This window comes from Anopheles merus, chromosome 3L, assembly GCF_017562075.2.
Source record: "Anopheles merus strain MAF chromosome 3L, AmerM5.1, whole genome shotgun sequence".
NCBI lineage: Eukaryota > Metazoa > Arthropoda > Insecta > Diptera > Culicidae > Anopheles > Anopheles merus.
This window is the reverse complement of record NC_054085.1, coordinates 24,885,976-24,904,370: the sequence shown is the minus strand read 5'-3', so window position 1 is coordinate 24,904,370 and position 18,395 is coordinate 24,885,976. Positions and strand designations below refer to the sequence as shown.

At 50.3% G+C, this 18,395-nt stretch overlaps 1 protein-coding gene across 1 annotated transcript in view; it reads left to right on the top strand.

The window, feature by feature from the left end:
* The window catches only part of LOC121598567 (fat-like cadherin-related tumor suppressor homolog), a 35,391-nt gene extending 17,219 nt beyond the window's left edge, over nt 1-18,172 (top strand). Inside the window, 10 exon segments of the mRNA XM_041925587.1 lie at nt 917-1,153; nt 2,940-3,140; nt 3,966-4,366; nt 6,904-7,357; nt 7,493-11,548; nt 11,551-13,113; nt 13,187-13,372; nt 14,436-14,456; nt 14,592-14,819; nt 14,925-18,172. Coding sequence (XP_041781521.1) covers nt 917-1,153; nt 2,940-3,140; nt 3,966-4,366; nt 6,904-7,357; nt 7,493-11,548; nt 11,551-13,113; nt 13,187-13,372; nt 14,436-14,456; nt 14,592-14,819; nt 14,925-15,259 — 7,682 coding nt within the window. The 3' untranslated portion in view covers nt 15,260-18,172.
* Nucleotides 18,173-18,395: the final 223 nt, after the last annotated feature.

The following is an 18,395-nucleotide window of genomic DNA, read 5'->3' as shown; positions in this document are numbered from 1 at the left end:
ACGGGGCGAGTTCACTCTCATTCTTTCCCTCTGCTCCATCGCTCTCGCTCCCTCTACTATATCATTGCCATCATTTATTTTGAGAAATATGTAGCTTTCAGCGTGCACAGTGTGAACCTCCCGCGCGAAAGCGCACGTTAATTTAAACCTTTGCCTGATAGCTTTCCCTTTCCACTGCCCTGCATCTGCCTGCGCCTGCATGCCCGCGCCGGAGTGTGTATGATGATTATTGGCGAAACACACAATTTATTCTCGTGTTGGGCGATCAAAAATGTACCAAAGTGTTATTTGCATTTTGCACCCACCTTCCGGCAAGGCGTGTGGCATGGCGGCAGTGGTCTGTAAAGTGCTAGTGCTGCGTTTATGTCGGTCCAGCCCCTTAACCACCTGTTCGTATCGCTCACCGAGGAAAAGTCATTCTCCCAGGCACACTGTTCCCCCCTCCCCCCCCCCCCTTTTCCTCCTCACCCGTCAAACCTCACCGGGACGCCCCGGGTTCCAGCATGTTACGGAATGGTTTGTTTTATGTTGTGGCTTGCAAAGTGGCATGAAACCGTATATTTGCACATACAGTCGTTCTCGCTGCACCCGACGTTCTCACTGTGTTGTAAACCGTCTCGCTGAAATTGCCTGCTAAGAGACGGTCCGCAAATAATCATCCTTATAAAAGTGTGTGCTTTTTGCAACAGCAAAAAAAAATAATAATCTTAATATTTAATGTGTTTCTTCTTTGCTCTCTCTCTCTTCCTTCATATCGTCCATTTTCTTCTGTTCATCCTTTTCCTCAACGTTACTGACAACGCTGCTGACACCAACCATGATGCTGACGACGACGACGACGATATCTTCCCTACACCACTACACGTCGCTTTTCCGGATGTAATAAAACAAAAAATCTCCCACCCAATCCCAAAAGGTGCCATCTACGTCGTGGACGAGCTGGACTACGAGCGGCGGCAGACTTATGAACTTTTAATTAGAGCCACGGACAGCGTGTCGGGCGTGTCGGCCGAGGTGCCCGTGTCGGTGCTGGTGCAGGACGTGAACGACTGCCCGCCGGAAATCGAGCAGGACAGCTACAACATCACCGTGTCCGAGCGGGCCCCCTTCGGTACGGCCATCCTGAAGGTGCAGGCAAAGGATAACGACACCGGTAAGTCCCACCCGTGCGACAGCCGTAAAGATGTGCCTTGCCCGGCACACCTGCACCGGCCCGTATCCTTCGTTTAGCGTGTGAACCGGTGGCAGCAGGACCTCAGGATGTCGGATCCTGCCTCTCAGCTAGTCTTGTGTGAGTGAGCTTCGCGGGTTTTTTTTTGTGTTGCCCTCCGAACAATAATGGAGCTCTATTAGGCGAACGGAATGTCTCATTCCATTGCCGGTGACACTGGCCAGACCTTTCAGCAAAATCCCACAAAGCCACATGTCCGCAAGAGATTCGTTGACATTGATTGCTCGTAACAAAAAAAAAACCTCCTCATGGACTTGATGTTCCTTGTAACAAAACCAAAAGTCCAAGGACGGCGAGGATATCCAGTCTTTTTTATTTCCTCTTTTTTTGCACTTTCGTAAAAGGACAATATTTTCATCCCGATGGAATTTGGTCCATTTTTCGGTCCCGCCGTCGACGCAGAAATGATTGATGAGTTTCATCGCAACGTCCAAAACGTCCGATCCCCGGTCGGTCCCGTCGGAAAGATCCGTCCTAATGATTGGCAGCTTCCTTTTGCTCTCGTTGCGCTGTGCGGCGCTGCTCGGAAGTACGATATTGTCGGTGTCGCCGGTTATTAACTTCAATTACAAACCATTTCTAGTGAGATGGTAAGGCACACCTGTCCGTGAATTGATTTTTCATCCCGGTCTCTCACTCGCCACTGCCCAGAGAAGGTCCGGGAAGTATCCAAGCTGGATAACGAGAATTGATACCAAGCGCGTGATACATCAAGATTGCACTCATTACGTTCCGCGCAAGGTGTTCCGGGTTGATAACAGTTCCTTTCAATCTTAATTTAAATTGTCCGTGTTGCTTTTACGTGTACAAAACTTAGCTTGCTCCACTTAAATATGTGTGCAATTATGATTTAGAGCAAAATAACTCATTAGAATTGCGGCTACCCGTCCCAGAGAGAAATGTTGCCCGGGCGTGTGCAGTTGCAGTTGGATCATTATAAGTCATTTACCTTGTCATATGCTGCCAACACGACTCCAAGTAAATCCTGCAAGTGGTAAGAACCAGTTCTAACCCAAGCGGCACATATCTCGCACTGGCACTTGGGGTGGGGTTCGCTTTGGTCGACTTCTTTTATCACCATAATCATCATTACCGCGGGGAACGAGTTGGCAGAAGCATCATCGACATGTCGGGCGTACTTCTTCGCCGCTTCGGGTACTTATCTAATGAGAACTCCGTCACACTCGAGCCGTGCAGCACCACAATCGAGACGGCACCAGGACCACCGGTGCACGGTGAAGAACGTTACTCTCGACCACGCACCACCATTACGTGTGAGAGGATGCGCTTGTGGGCGAAGCACTTGAGTGGCATTCCGTATACGAATAGGTTGTCGTTCTGCTTCCCAAACCGGTGCGCTGCCAGCCGTAGCTACCGCTACAGAAGATCTTTCGGTGGAAGCAATCCAGTACGACAAACGAAGAAAAAAAAACAAACACAAAAAAGGGAAAAATCTTAGGGGGAACATCGTACAAAAAGCAGCTGCTAAAGGATTCATTCAATCGTTTTATTTGACACGGGACCGCATCACCCGCCCCTCTCAGCTCCCCATGTGCTCCCCCGCTCCATGCGCTCTGTTGCTCATCGTTTTAATTAAGCATGTCGGTAGCACTGGTTACAAATTTGCTAACATTGTACCACTCATACGTCACCTTTTCTGTTTTTTTTGTTTTTGTTTTTTGTTTTTCCCTCCCGTCCAACCCTCCAGGTATCAACCAGGTAATCAACTACGCACTGCAGACGGATTCCAAGAACACCTCCGAACACTTCCACATGGACCCGGCGGACGGGGTGATCTATCTGAAGAAATCGCTCGACCACGAAACGCTCAGCCACCATCACTTTACCGTCGTTGCGTCGGACAAGGGCGTACCGAGCCTGAGCTCCACTGCCCACGTCTGGGTGTCAGGTAATGGCGGCAGCGGGGGTGACAAACATTTGTTTTGATTTAGTTCCAGGGTGCTTTTGTGTTCGGGGCCGTACGTGTAGCGTATGCTAGGTACAGGGAGTTTGTGTGGTTGAAGGAAAATTGGTGGTGTAGTACTAACTAAGCCTGATGTCGTTTGATTGTGCAATCATTATCTGTTTTAAGGTTTTGTTTTTGTCATTTTTAACTTCACAAATTGGATCTGGAACTTGGAAATTTTAAATTGAGTTGCTTGTTTTCTTAACTATAGTTAATCTGTATAATCATAAATTCCCAATGCTGAGTGCCTAAATGTATGCAAAATTAGTTCAACTCTTGCTTTTCTGTTAGCTGAAGTTAATAAAGTATCAAGAAGTAAGCAATCTCATCTTATTTAATCTTAACAAGCGCCTAAAGTTATGCAAATTAAGCCTAAAAGTAATATGCGCCTAAAAGTATGCAAATTATTTTTTTCTGACAAAACAAAAATTCTAACTTGTTTTACCTGTTAAGCGCCTAAAAGTATACAAAATGAATAGCCATGATTCTTATGTCTTCTCTTTTAGATAATTTTTTTAACATATAATGGATAAAAGTCTAACTTGTGTTGATTGTTGCATTAGTTTTGTGTTAAACTTGATTTCAATATTTATAAAAAAAAACTTCTTTTTTTATCTTTTATCTTTTGTTTTATTTTTTTAAGATTCAACATTCAAAATCAGCTTAGGAACATTTTATACTTTTGCCATAAAAGTTTTTAAATATATCTTTTTTTATATACATTTGTTTAATAACCATTTCCTTCGACTTTTCTTTCCCGCTCTCCAGTTATGGACATGAACGATAACCCGCCCAAGTTCGAGCAGCCGTCGTACTCATGCGTCCTGTCCGAGCACGCATCCCGCGGCCAGTTCGTGACGGTCGTGTCGGCCTCCGATCCGGATTACATCGATCACGATCGGCTGGTGTACACGATTGCCCAGGGCAACGAGCTGCAGACGTACGGGATCGATCCGGTGAGCGGCATCATCACGCTGGTCAACATGCAGAACTTTGCCGAGAAGCATGTGTCCATCCTGAACGTCTCGGTAACGGACGGCGTGTACACGAGCTTTACGCGCGTCAAAATCACCATCCTGCCGGCCAACCTGCACAATCCCGTGTTCGAGCACATGTTCTACGATGCGAAGGTGGACGAGAACCAGCTGGCCGGGCGGCTCGTAACAACGGTAAGACCATCCCATCCATTCTCGGGGGAGGAGAATTGGGAAAAAAACATGCTTCAACCATAAACCCGTCTGAACGGAAGCGGGTGTAGCTCATTTTCGAGCCCTATCCGGTGCCCTAATTTCGCAAGCAATTCACTTGCCGATGCTTGCCACCGTACAAATCCCATGCAATCCCGCACGGATGGGAAGCACCGGTACATCGTTTGCTTTAATTTATGTTAAATGCGCCGCGAATTCCCGAAGCCGAAACAACAACGGTAGCGCGGTGGGCTTCGCCCAAAGTTTGCGCAAATTTCTCCGCTCCGCTGTTTGCTGATTGAGCGGTTCGTCGGGCAGCCATCGGGGAACAACCACATCCCCCGTACGGTATGGGGTACCGTGTGGTGCAAAGGTTGTGAAGTGAAAACAACCTCACGCTTGTTCGTTGTTTAACCGAACGGCTGGAGGATAGTTCTTGAGTAGGGAAACATACCGAAACCACGCTCGTTCCAGTAAACGGTAACCACAACGCAACACCGTTTGTGTTAATTATAATTTTGTAAATCATAATTAAAACACAGATCCTGCAGAAGTAACAATCAGGCATCAGCTCATTGGAAAGTGAATTTTGTAACACAAATTGCATAAATCTAGGCGCTTAAAGCAATTATTTTAATTTTTTATAGCATATATAGGTTTGCACATTATTTTCGTTGTTTTTAAATAACTACTAAAATCCTTCAATCTCTTTGTGGCATATATGCCTTCTTTACTACAAATCACCTCTTTTTCACATTTAAATCAGGTTTTAGAATGACGTGTTAGGAATTTAATAGAGAGGGAAGCATTTAAAACAACACCTTCCTAAAGCCAGTCCCAAGCTGGTATTTAAACTGATTAAGTAGTTTCACTCCCGAGTCGTACCTTGATAGCCTCCCTTGCGAATGTACGATCAAGTGGCTTTAAATTATCTACCTGTTTATAAAGTTGAACTTCTTCCCGAACTCAACCTGAGGGGTAAAGAAACCCCCTTTAGTAGCATGCCCAATGGTACACGATAAAGATATAATATTAGGAGTCGTTTCGCTCACAGCTAGAAACACATAAATCTACATTTTCAGCTGTCTGTTCTTTTGGTAGGAGGAGGTCTGCAACTGCAGCACCATCACCACCACCAGAACACGAAACAGAAATTACAAACTTCACCCCTCCCATCTCCTAAAAATACAAAATCCCTGCAATTTAATAGTAGTCTCAAACAAAATCCGGCACCGCCTATTTCTCTCTCTCTCTCTCTCTCTCTCCACTCAAACAAAACAAAATCAGGGTAGAAGGCACATTTGGGAACTGTGTGTTTCGTTTGTGGATACGTGAGTACGTATCCCTGCCCTCCCCCGAAAACCCCGACATCGGCGCATTAGTAGTACCGACGTACGGAACAGAAGTTTCCCTCCGAAAGAAAATAGGAATGCAAATTGGATGCAATTAAGCCACACGTCGTCGACGTGTACCAGTCGTACTCGTCGGTGCTCGGTCTTCTGCACCATTTCCTTCGCTACAACAGCCGTTTAAACGCCCTCCTATGTGTGCGTGTGCGTGTGTGTGAACTCTCGTAGGTGTGCATGACGAGAAAAATGCTGATTTATGCTAAGCGCTGGGAAACGGTTTTCTTGCAGCCCGAACCCAAGCTCCGATGAGGGAAGGAAGAAACGCCTAAATGCATGCTATCAAAATGTTACCCGACACCTGAACGTTCGCGCTGGCAGCAAGACCGTGCATTTATTTTCTTGGCAAATGAGTTTCGTACAATTTTACTTTAAGCTTGGCATGCAACTCGAACGTACAATTACTAAACCCCGCATCTGGTGTTATTATTTGTACTGAATTTTCCTCCCATTACCATTTCATACTAAGCGACGAACCTTTTTTTATTTTTGCGAATAAAGAAAAGACACCTTTATTATTGAAAACGAAACCAAAATAGTTGGGGAAAAAGCCATAAATGGTGAGCAAATTAAATACAAACCATTTCTTTTTTACTCTACCTCCACTTTGGCATTGGCTAGCAGACCTGTGGTCATTGGTGTTTTTATCTCACTGACCACAAAATGACATTTCCAACGCTTTCAATGTATGTCGGTAGGGAGGAAAAACGAGGCTGCGGTTCAGTCGGAAGTGAAATCAGGTCACATTGCAACACCTTCGCTGTGTATTTTTGTGTGTTATTTTGTGTGCCCTTTTACGTACCGTTTCACTTTCTCACTAGACCCTGCTTGTATTGCGAGTAGCAAAACCTCCGTCATTAGCTCCCCCCTTTTTTTTTTGTTCACACTTTCACATCCGCCAGTCTTTTCCGGTGAAATGAGCAAACAAATTGACCTTCGCCTTAATTTGAGGCTATTTATATTCCGGGCAGCAATCGATGCTCTCGTGCACAACCGCTTGCACACACACAGGCTGCGTTCTTGAACCTGGGAAAGCCGTCCCAAACTTAAAGCAGCCTTTGCTTCGTGCTTTAATCGGAGATTTTTTTCCTTTTTCACATTGCTTTATCTCAGGTCAAGGCAACGGATAAGGACTTTGGCGAGTACGGCCGGCTAGCGTACTCCATCATCTCCGACGACATGCAGGAGTACTTCTCGATCGATAAGGAGAAGGGCGAAATCGTGACGAAGAAAAAGCTCGACCGGGAGGAGCGCATGCAGTACGACATCCCGGTGATGGCGGTGGACGCGGGCGGCCGGGCCGGGTTCAGCACGGTGCGGCTGCGCGTCGGCGACGAGAACGACAATCAGCCGGTGTTCCAGTACCGGGAGTACAAAACGCTCATCCAGGGCAACCTGACGGTGAACACGACGTTCTACCGGGTGCGGGCGGTCGATGCGGACGACAACCAGAATGCGGTGGTGAAGTACTCGATCTTTGACTCGCAGAACAGCGGCATCCGGGAGCTGTTCGGGGTGGACGAGAATACGGGCGGCCTGTACCTGCAGAAGAGTGCGGTTCAGTGGGGTAAGTTGCAGGCATTTTATAGAAAATTGATTCATATGTTAGCAAAAGAATTTCATAATGTTTGTGTGACTCTTGCCATTACGGTTTCTGATAATTATTTATATCGCTTCAAATTCGAAACTCCCAACAACGCAGAGAACCAACTGTTCCAGTTCTTTATCCGTGCGCATGACGGCGGCACGCCCTCGCTCTACTCGGACGTCCCGATCGACATCTACATCATGAGTTCGGCCGAAAACCCGCCCCTGTTCGAGAAGAAGGACCGCAAACTGTTCCTGTCGGAAAGCTCGCTGCCGGGCACGGTCATCACGCGGCTGAAGCTGTCCGGCAACGTTACCGCCCGGTACCGCATCCTGTCGGACGAGCTGGAAGAGCCACAGTTCTCGATCAACGATGCGGGGCAGCTGCGGCTGGCGAAGACGCTCGACCGCGAGGTGCGCGATGCGCACCTGATCGCGATCCTGGCCGAGACGGACTCGAGCCCACCGCTCACGGCCGTCACCGAGATCGTGCTGCACGTGCAGGACGAGAACGACAACACGCCGATCTTCGAAAGCAACCCGTACTCGTTCGCGCTCGCGGAAAACATTGAAAAGGGCAGCTCGATCATGAAGCTGACGGCGCGCGACGCGGACAGTGGCTCGAACGGGGACATCCGCTATGCGCTCTCGCCCGACGTCGGCGACATTGTGAACATCTTCGACGTGGACGCGTACACCGGCTGGATCACGACGCTGGTGGCGCTGGACAAGGAGAAGCGCGAGGACTACAAGTTCCAGGTGCTGGCGACGGACAACGGGCAGCCGAAGCACACGACCCGCTCGACCGTGATCGTGCGGCTGAAGGATTACAACGACTGTCCGCCGGTGTTTCGCGAGGGGCAGTACAAGGCGAGCGTCAGCGAGGACGCCCTGCCCGGGACGGTGGTGCTGCAGATCGCCACCACCGACAAGGACGTCGAGCTGCGGACGGCGGTCGAGTACTACATCATCGCGGGCGATTCGCTGTCCCAGTTTCAGATCAAAAACAGTGGCGAGGTGTTCGTGGTGAAGGCGCTCGACCGGGAGAGCATCGCCGAGTACGAGCTGAAGGTGATCGTGACCGATGGCAAGTACACGGCGACGGCAAACATCTCGATCACGGTGCTGGATGCGAACGACAATCCACCGTACTGTTTGAAGTATCGCTATCGCGAACAGCTGAGCGAAGGGGCCCGCCCCGGCACGCACGTACTGCAGGTGCTTGCCAACGATATGGACGAGCCGGCGAACAGTCGGCTACGGTTCTATCTCACCGGCAACGGCGCGGAAGACTTCAATCTGGACAAGGACACGGGACACCTCAAGACGGCACGCAAGCTGGACCGCGAAACTCAGTCCCGCTACAGCCTGATGGCGCACGTGCAGGACCGCGACCATCCGGGCTGGGAGTGCTCGTCGCAGATCGAGCTAGCGCTTACCGACCTGAACGACAATGCGCCCGAATTCTCGATGAACCCGTACAGCGTGACGCTGCCGGAGGACGCGGAGGTCGGCACGCTGGTGACGAAGATCCACGCGACGGACGCCGACATCGGCATCAACCGCAAGATCAAGTACGCGTTCCTCGACTCGTACCGGGACCACTTCCGCATCGCGCCCGAGTCGGGCATCGTGACGCTCGCCAAACCGCTCGACCGCGAGCAGAAGGCCCTGTACAACCTGTCCGTCAGTGCGACCGATCTGGGCCACCCGGCGCTCTCGAACGCGGCCACACTCGTCGTCAACGTGCAGGACATTAACGACAATCCGCCCGAGTTCACGTCGAAGCACTACTTTGCGTCGGTGCCGGAGATCAATGCGATCGGGTCGGAGATTTTGAAGGTGCTGGCCACGTCCAAGGACACCGGCATCAATGCAGAGATTACGTACTCCATCATTGGGGGTAATGAGCATCGGAAGTTTGGCATCCACAACCGGACGGGCGTCCTGTCGCTCGCCGACACGCTCGACTACGAGCGGGCGAAGGACTACTTCCTGACGATACAGGCGGTGGATGGGGGCACGCCGCCGCTCAGCAATCTCGCCACGGTCAACATCTCCGTCACGGACAGCAACGACAACCATCCGCAGTTCACGCAGAACTCGTACAGCGCCCGGATCCGGGAGGACGCGCAGCGCGGCGACCGCATACTGCAGGTGCGCGCGAACGACCTCGACGCGGAGGAGAACGGGCGCGTCAGCTACACGATCGAGCGGGGCGACCGGATGGAGCAGTTCGCGATCGAGGAGGACACCGGGTACGTGGCGGTGGCCGGCACGCTCGACCGCGAATCCATCTCGAACTACGTGCTGGAGGTGCAGGCGCGCGATCACGGCGTGCCGACGCTGACCGCGTACGTGCTGGTGAACATCGAGATCTCCGACGCGAACGACAATCCGCCCGTGTTCACGCAGCAGAACTACACCGCCGTCGTGCAGGAGGACAAACAGATCGGCCACACGCTGCTGAAGTTCGACGTGACGGATGCGGACACGGCCCCGAACGCGGCACCGTACACGTTCGACTTCCGCTCCGGCAACGAGGGCGGCGCGTTCCGCATCGAGCAGGACGGCATACTGCGCACGGCGACGCGGTTCAACAGCAAGATCCGGGACAGCTACCAGCTGCAGGTGCGCGTGTTTGACAACGGCACGCCGCCGCTGTACTCCGACACGTGGGTGCTGGTGAAGGTGATAGAGGAGTCGCAGTATCCGCCGGTCATCACGCCGCTCGACATTGCGATCAACTCGTTCCTGGACGAGTATCCGGGCGGTGTGATCGGGAAGGTGTACGCGACGGACCAGGATCAGTACGATACGCTTACGTACGGGCTCGCCCCAACGGTCGGTGTGCTGTACTCGCCGACCAACCTGTTCAACATCTCGCGCAACGATGGCGTCATCTACGCCTACCCCCGGCTGGACGTGGGCGACTATCGCGTCAACGTCACCGTCACGGACGGCAAGTTCGCCGCGTACACGATCGTGAAGGTCGCGGTCGAGCTGATCAACGAGGAGATGCTGGCGAACGCGATCGTGATCCGCTTCCTCAAGGTGTCGCCGGAAGCGTTCGTGCTGAGCCACCGCAAGGGCTTCATCCGCTCGGTGCGCAACGCGATCGGGTGCAAGATCAAGGACATCATCATCATCTCCGTGCAGCCGTCGAACGACGACGACCTGAACCTGATACAGCACCGCGCCCGGCGCGAACTTTCCCACGGGACGGTGCGCGCGCGGCGCAATGCGAACCGCGACCTGGACGTGCTGTTTACCGTGCGCAACGGGCAGACGGGCGGGTTCTACGCCGGGCACGAGATACGGCGCGTGATCGACGAGAATCTGGAGGAGATCGAGGACGCGACCAAGCTCCAAATCGACGAGGTGGTCAAGTCGAAGTGTTTGCCGAACTACTGCATCCACGGTGAGTGCGAGGACCGGATCGTGCTGGACGCGAAGCTGATCCACCCGGTGTCGACGGACGTGACGAGCTTCGTGTCGGCGCGGCACGCGCACCGCATGGAGTGCGCCTGCCGGGAGGGGTACGGTGGCGACAAGTGCCAGCACGCGGTGAACGAGTGCTCGAAGGCGCCCTGCCCACCGTACAAGACGTGCGTGCCGGACTCGTCCGACCAGGGCTACCACTGCACGTGCCGGGAAGGGTTCGCCGGGCCGAAGTGCGACCGGGACATCACGCTGTGCCACGACGAGACGTGCTACGTGCCGCGCAACCCGGTGTCGTTCAGCGGCAAGAGCTACGCGCACTATCGCATCGAGAAGGAGATCGCGCGGAAACACCTGGAGGACCAGCTGGTGCTCGGGCTGCGGCTGCGCACGGTACAGCCGACCGGCAACATCATGTACTCGGCGGGCAAGGTGGACTTTAACGTGCTGGAGATCATGAACGGGATGATCCAGTACCGGTTCGATCTCGGGTCGGGCGAGGGCCTGGTCAGCGTGTCGAGCATCTTCGTGTCGGACGGGCTGTGGCACGAGGTGCGGCTCGAGCGGGAAGGCAACAGTGCGAAGCTGTTCGTGGACGGGAAGCACGTGGCCCAGGGCAATGCGCCGGGCGTGAACGGTGTGCTGAACCTCCAGTCGGACGATATCTTTTTCGGCGCGGAAGTGAAGCAGCACCCGACCGTGCTCGGCTTCCAGGACGTGCAGCGCGGCTTCGTGGGTGCATGGACGATATACGCCTGTCCAAGATACCGGTGCCGCTGCACATGAAGGGCGCCAGCTCGGTCGCAAGCCTGCGGCAGTTCGCGAACGTGGAGTTTAGCTGCGACGCGGCGTCGGTGCTGGTGCCGCTGGGCGTTTGCGGCACGCAGCCCTGCTGGAATGGTGGCACCTGCAAGGACATCGGGGGCGGCAACTTCGAGTGTTTGTGCCACTCGCGCTTCAAGGGACCGTACTGCAAGGAGGACCAGAACCCGTGCGCCTCCTCGCCCTGCCTGTACGGGGGCAAGTGTGCGAAGGTTGGGTTCGGGAACTACACCTGCGACTGTCCGGCGCGCATGTCGGGCAAGCGGTGCGACTACGGGCGCTTCTGCACACCGAACCCCTGTCGCAATGGCGGCGTGTGTGAGGAGGGTGACGATGGGCCGCTCTGCATGTGCCACGGGTACTCGGGCACGTTCTGCGAAACCGACATCGATGAGTGCGAGCGACAGCCGTGCGGCAGTGGAGCGACGTGCATCAATGAGGCGGGCAGCTTCCGCTGCATCTGCCCGCCGGAGATGACGGGGGCGAGCTGTGGCGATCCGCTCAGCTCGAACGCACTGACGATCGCGTTCAAGAAGGTGTCGTCGGATCTGTTCTTCCTGGCGGTGGGCATCGTCGGGCTCGCGCTGGTCAGCGTGGTGGTGTGGGGCGTCACCTGCGCCTGCCGCAAGAAGCGGCGCTCGAGCCGGCACGAGAAGATCAACAACGAGGCGAACAAGGGCATCGTGCTGAACCCGGTGTCGGAGGCGTCCGGCTACAAGCGCGGCTCGAAGATGTCCAACCTGGAGATACAGCGCGACCAGCGGCCGGTTTCGTACACGCCGAGCAGCAACAACGCGGCCGACCATCTGTACAACTGCAACGCAATGCTGCAGTACAACAATCTCGACACGCTGCGCAGCTACGGTTCGGCGGGCGATGAGCTGGAGAATGTGCCGCCCGAGTATCGCAAAGGGACGGTACCGTGCACGCAGCAGATGGTGGTCAACCTGAACAGTGGTGGCGGTGGTGGTGGTGGCGGGAACGCAAACACCTCCGACACCGAGTCGCTGCACAAGCAGAAGTGGACGGAACAGATCCAGCTGCAAACGTTCACCGACAAGATCAACAACGATCTGAAGCGGCGCGGACAGGGCGGATCGCCCGATCCGCTGCTGCAACAACAGCAGCAGCAACAGCACCACCAGCAGCAGCAACCTCCACATCCCAGCACCACCCATCTGCGCGTTTCGCCGATGCAGCTGAAGCCGGCCCAGATGGGCGTACTGCCCGGCCGGCTGCTGAACACGCAGCACTCGCCGACGATGCTGATGCCACCGCACAGCTTCGAGGACGGGCCGGCGCATCACGGCAGCACCGCCGCCTACCACTGGGACTGTTCCGATTGGGTCGGGCGCGGGCACCATCCGCTGCCGAACATTACGGAGGTGCCGGGCAGCGAGGTGCCGGACTCGTCCAGCTTCCACAGCAACGAAAGCAATGAATCGCACCCGAAAGCTAGTCTTCTTCCGCCGAGTAAGTAGCCGGACACAGGGACGCAAACAGGAGGCGATATCTTCTAATGTGTGTGTGGTCTTTTGTCGCCCAGTTCTAGGACCGGTAGATTCGACGCGAGACATCGAAACGCTGAACGAGGATAACGAGTCGGAGTACGTGGACGACTCGGAGTGTGATCAGAGTGAGCAGCCGCTTTCGTTGGGCTTCGAGCAGAACTCCTCCATATCCTGCCTGAACCCGCTCGACAGTGGCAGTGAAGACTATAGATTTAACACAGGTAAGTGAGGTGGACGAGAGGTCGATGTTAATGATAAAGGTTCAAGTTAAAGATAGTACTTGCAAGAGCTGCTTTGCTTGCATTGTATTCCAATAAGTAGTTATAATCTTTTGGATCTATGGTTTTATCTTCAAACACCCTTTTTACCCCAAAAACTTTTTGGAGATCCGGGGAAGATGTTAATGATAAGTTAAAGATAGTACTTGCAAGAGCTGATTTGCTTCTATTGTACTATATAAGTTGTTATAATCTTTGGGATCTATGGTTTTATCTCCAAACACCCTTTTTACCCCAAAAACTTTTTGGAGTTGATTTACGAGCTAAACTTTGTGATAAACAGTAGGATATCCAATTCCTCTTCCAGAATTCACAAACTCTTATGTTTGAAATTGCAAGCAGACATCAAGAAACATTAATTTTCTGGACTTTTGGAGTGTCCTTTGCAGAAGAAGTAGCGGTTTATTGAAGAACATTTGAATGTCCTGACAGTCAAGTTGAATCTTTTTTGCCAAGATCTTTGATGATGAGAGATTTGAGGAGATTTGATGAGATATTAGTTAAGGGAAAACTAAACAACTTTGAGGTTATTATACCAGCGTTTGGAGTTCTATACCGGCTATTCTCTATGTTGTATGGCAAAATGGTTACTTCACACCATTGTTTTTGTCATTTGTTCCTTTCTGGATGTTTCTTGAATGTCCTGAGCTCCATAATACTTCGTTTTGTTCTTTTTTGCGGGGTTCCTCCTATGATGCTTAAACTTAGGTTTGAGTCTTCATATTCAGAGGAACAAATGGCTTTCTCTTGTTGAGACTTGGACTATCTAGAGTCATGTATGCTTCATACATCAGATTCTACACGTTGTCTATTGTCAAGTATCTTGATGATCTTCAATATCTCTTCAATATGAGCTTGCATCTGTTGACTAGATTGGAAGAAATTAAAGAATATGTTACCGCCGTCATTTAAAACTGCAAAATGTACTAATGTACTACCAAATGTATTAGATTAACACTAACAAACAAAATCGAAATTTTCTTAACCTTTTTCTGGAACGCCGCAGTGCCTTTAAAAGTTAATACACGTAAGTTGCATTCCAAAACTAACCTTTTTGAAAATTTAAACTGTATATGAGTAGTATTCATTTTTTCCTGCAAAAACCTTACCTATAATCGATCTTTTTTTTTCTTTTTTTTTTTTGTTGTCATTCCCCTCACAGCTGATAGTTATCTGCGTCACCCGAACAGCTACTTGCCGAAGTATAACATACAGAGCGAAACGGAGGGCGAAAATGTGCCACTGACGGGCCGGAAGCCGCTGAACGGGCTCGAGATCGGCCGGCACCAGCTGGTCGAGTCGGACGACGACGACGTCGAGTCGTACGGTTTTCCCCAAACGCGCCGGAACCGTCGCGAACCCAGTGATATCGATTTAGTTTTAAAAACTGGTAAGCTTTGACCACCAATCGATTGCGGTTGCAGTTGAATGCAAGAAGCGTTATTTATTTTCACTGATTTCAAATGTCCTCATTCCCACCTCCTTTTTCGTGCAGACGAAGGCAGCTCTCTGCTAAGCCATTCCCGCACGCTGAACAGCTCCAATCACTCGAACAGCGATCTCTCCACCCAGCTGTGCGAGATCGATGACTCCGAGTACGAGGAGAGCCACCATCAGCAGCAGCAGCAGCAGCACCTCCATCCCCATCATCATCACCATCACCAGCATCACCATCATCAGCTCCCGCCACCGCAGGCGAACGTGTCGTCCGGTGGTTCGTCCGGTGGTGGCAGTGTCGCTTCGACCAGCGCCGGCAGTACCGGTGCGACCGCCAAACCGAAGCAACAGAAGGTCAAGTGGAGCAACGTCGTCCAGCAGACGGAAGTTTGACAGCGGCAGCTAATCGATGACAGCAGCAGCAGCAGCAGCAGCAGCACTCGCCCACAGATGGCGCTAACAGATAAGACTTATTTTACTACTTCTATTACTACTACTACTAGTACTTTTAGTGCTACCATCATGACTACTTTTAATGCAATCGTGTGGTGGTGGGGCACGCACCCCCTACAGCAGCCACTATTCCACGCAATGGTAGCGCTGGTGCGATCCCTGCCCTGCCACTCGTGCGCGGCAGCACTGGGGCGGTGCTACTGGTTCCGGAAGTCACTACCATCACCACAAACCACTACTTCATTCCAGCGCCACTGGTTCTTTGTGGTGGGATAATTTATTTAATTTAGTATACAGCCGCACCCGTGTGCCGCTGGAGCAGCTCTTCTTCCCCGCGGTGCTTGTTTGTCCCTGCTTTGTGTTTGTCGGTGGCAAATCGTTTCGTCCTAAGAGTATCGGCCACAGTTGTTCAAGGTTCTTTCCTTTTTTTTATAACTGCTTAAGTAGTGAGTAATAAGCGAGGGCTTCACTGTACCAATCATCTTCCATCAAACTGTCGTATCGGATGAGGAAATATCATTCAACTGTGCATTGGCACAGTTGCACACAAACAACACTATGTCCTCACATTCTCAGCGTCAGGAAAAAAAAGGATCGATTTCATCAAATCATCGCAACTAAGGACTGAACAATATTCACTGGAAATCCACTCTTTTCCTGTTCAATTAAGTTGATGGTAAGGAGAGAAGTTTAGTTTAGATTAACGTGTATCCACATTCTTCTCCACAACATAAATAGCACGACGACCCTCGATAAAGTCCGTAAAATACACACCGCCATCCAGGGCGAGATAATTGCATGGGGTAGGTTTAACACACACACACACACACACACACACACACCTCGACGCAAACACCTTCCATTAGGAGAAGATTCAATAGAGGATTACCAGTTCAGTATTCGGGCGCTACGTTGCGTTTATCAACCTTGGTGTCTCTGTGTGTGCATGCTTTCCTGTTAAGCGGCTAGCTTAATTCAGTTCCTCGCCTTCTTTCGGTTTCTCGTTTCTCGGCGACCTGTTTGCCGACCGGTTTACGGAAAGGGAGGGAGCGAAATATGCCGAATGCCATTAATGGATTTCCGCCTTAAGTGTGTCTCGTTTTTATCGCAATCGACGCCTCGGTGGAACTTCACAATCAACTCAAACGTAACAACTGTTGTCCTACCACTAATTTGCCTTTAGTTTAGCCTCATCATCTAAGCGTTCAGTGTTTTTTTTTTTTTAATGTTACTTTTGTACCACCCGTCACGAGATTCCAACGTTGTAACTTAATATTCCACACCGGTTAGATGGCGAGACGGCGGAAACGGCTCCCCCTGCATCCAATAGGCTCTGTTGTGCTTTCTTTTTTTCCAATAGGATATAAAGTGCATTTTTTATAGCAACGTGGGAACAGCTAGCGTTAGTTTAGATGAGAGGACAATAGGAATTTTTGCATCCATTCTTGCCTCTTTTGTTTTACTCAACATAATCGCACATTTTCACATTAATTGTTTTTTTTTTTATAATAATTACTAGAAGAACAATACATAACCCTAGGTTTGTCGCGATTTCATTAATGTGAGTTCTGTAAGGAAGAGCATTTTATGTGGCCGCTCTATTATTTAAGGTAACCTGACCCCACCCTCCAAACTTCTACTTCAAAACCCCGGTTTGTGTTGTGAGACGGCGGCGAGGAGAAGCTACTCCCACCCGCCATGAATAGCGTTCGAGTTGGACGGTGAATGAGCTAAAGTAGGAAATATTACAAAAAAAAAGAGAAGAAGAAACTATAACTTAGCAGTCCTTAGGAAGTCCTTAGTAAAATATTGAAGAGTAAGAGAAAAAAATAATAACGAAAAAAAAACTAAACAATCGAAGTAATGCGAAGAAAGAGCGCACCGAAAGAGGAAAAGCGCAGATGAGCAACTGTATCATATGACACAAACAAAGTAAAAAAAAAACGAACCGACTAAGCAAGGGAGATAACAAAAAGCCCGCATACAAGAATTAGGATAAAAACGAATCATGCGAATCTTTATTCTTTACGTTTGGGAACAAAAAAAAACACAACCACGAAACACACGAACGAAGTGGACGGGCCCGTGTTTAGTAGTGTAGCATCAATGGGAAACTCTCCACACACACTCACACACTTTTTCTCGCTAGCGGGAAGGGTGGGACAACTATATCAAAAGTATTAGGGTTAAATCTAGAACAAACAGGAGTAAGCAAACCAGAGACCGGTGCAGCATGAAATGAACAACAAAACACTCGTACTAAGGAATAGCTTGTTGGAGCGTTTGGTGCAAAAGGGGAAAGAAGCGAAGTTAGAAGCGAAGTAACTAGACTATCACATTTTATGGGGAAGAAACGAAAGAAGAAAAAGAGATGAACTACGCACTTCTTTATAAATTCTTTTTTTTTTCGACCGTTTTTAATAGGCAAAATCGATTGAAATTGATTCAACATAGAAGTTTTTAGCACACTATTAATTTGTTTGTTTCGAGATGCATGCAATTTTGAACCATCTATCACTTTTTACGAACATTATTTCGCAATTAAATTCAAAAGAAACAATTCTCTTTAACCTGCAATAGTTGTTGAATGGAGAAGCAGATTAATATATGAATTAGTCTCATTTCATGTCCACGCACCCGGAGATACAGAAAGAGATAGAGATAGAGCAAGAGAGATCAAACGAAAGGCGTATTTATACAGTAGTCGCAGCGCAGTGTGTTCTCCCTGTACTGATCAAACGAAAACAAAATGTGCGCACTAAAAAGTTTGATGCAGCATGCTGTGCGGAGAGCATACGTGTGTATGTATGGCAGTGAGGAAGTAAATAAATTTCTGAGATAACTATTTTTAAATTGGTGGCTGCTGATGTTTGCGTTTATCGTAGAGACAGCTGATAACATCCGAATTTCGTTGGTAGAGTAGTTCGGTTTAACATCCGAGGCGGAGCAAATCTCTTTAACAAAGTTTTTGTTTCAGATTCAAAACAACAATCTGCGGAATACAGTGTGTAGCTTCAATTGCTTTAAAATTTGCGTTTTAAGAACAAGACAAATCGATACAAAGGACATATTTTTC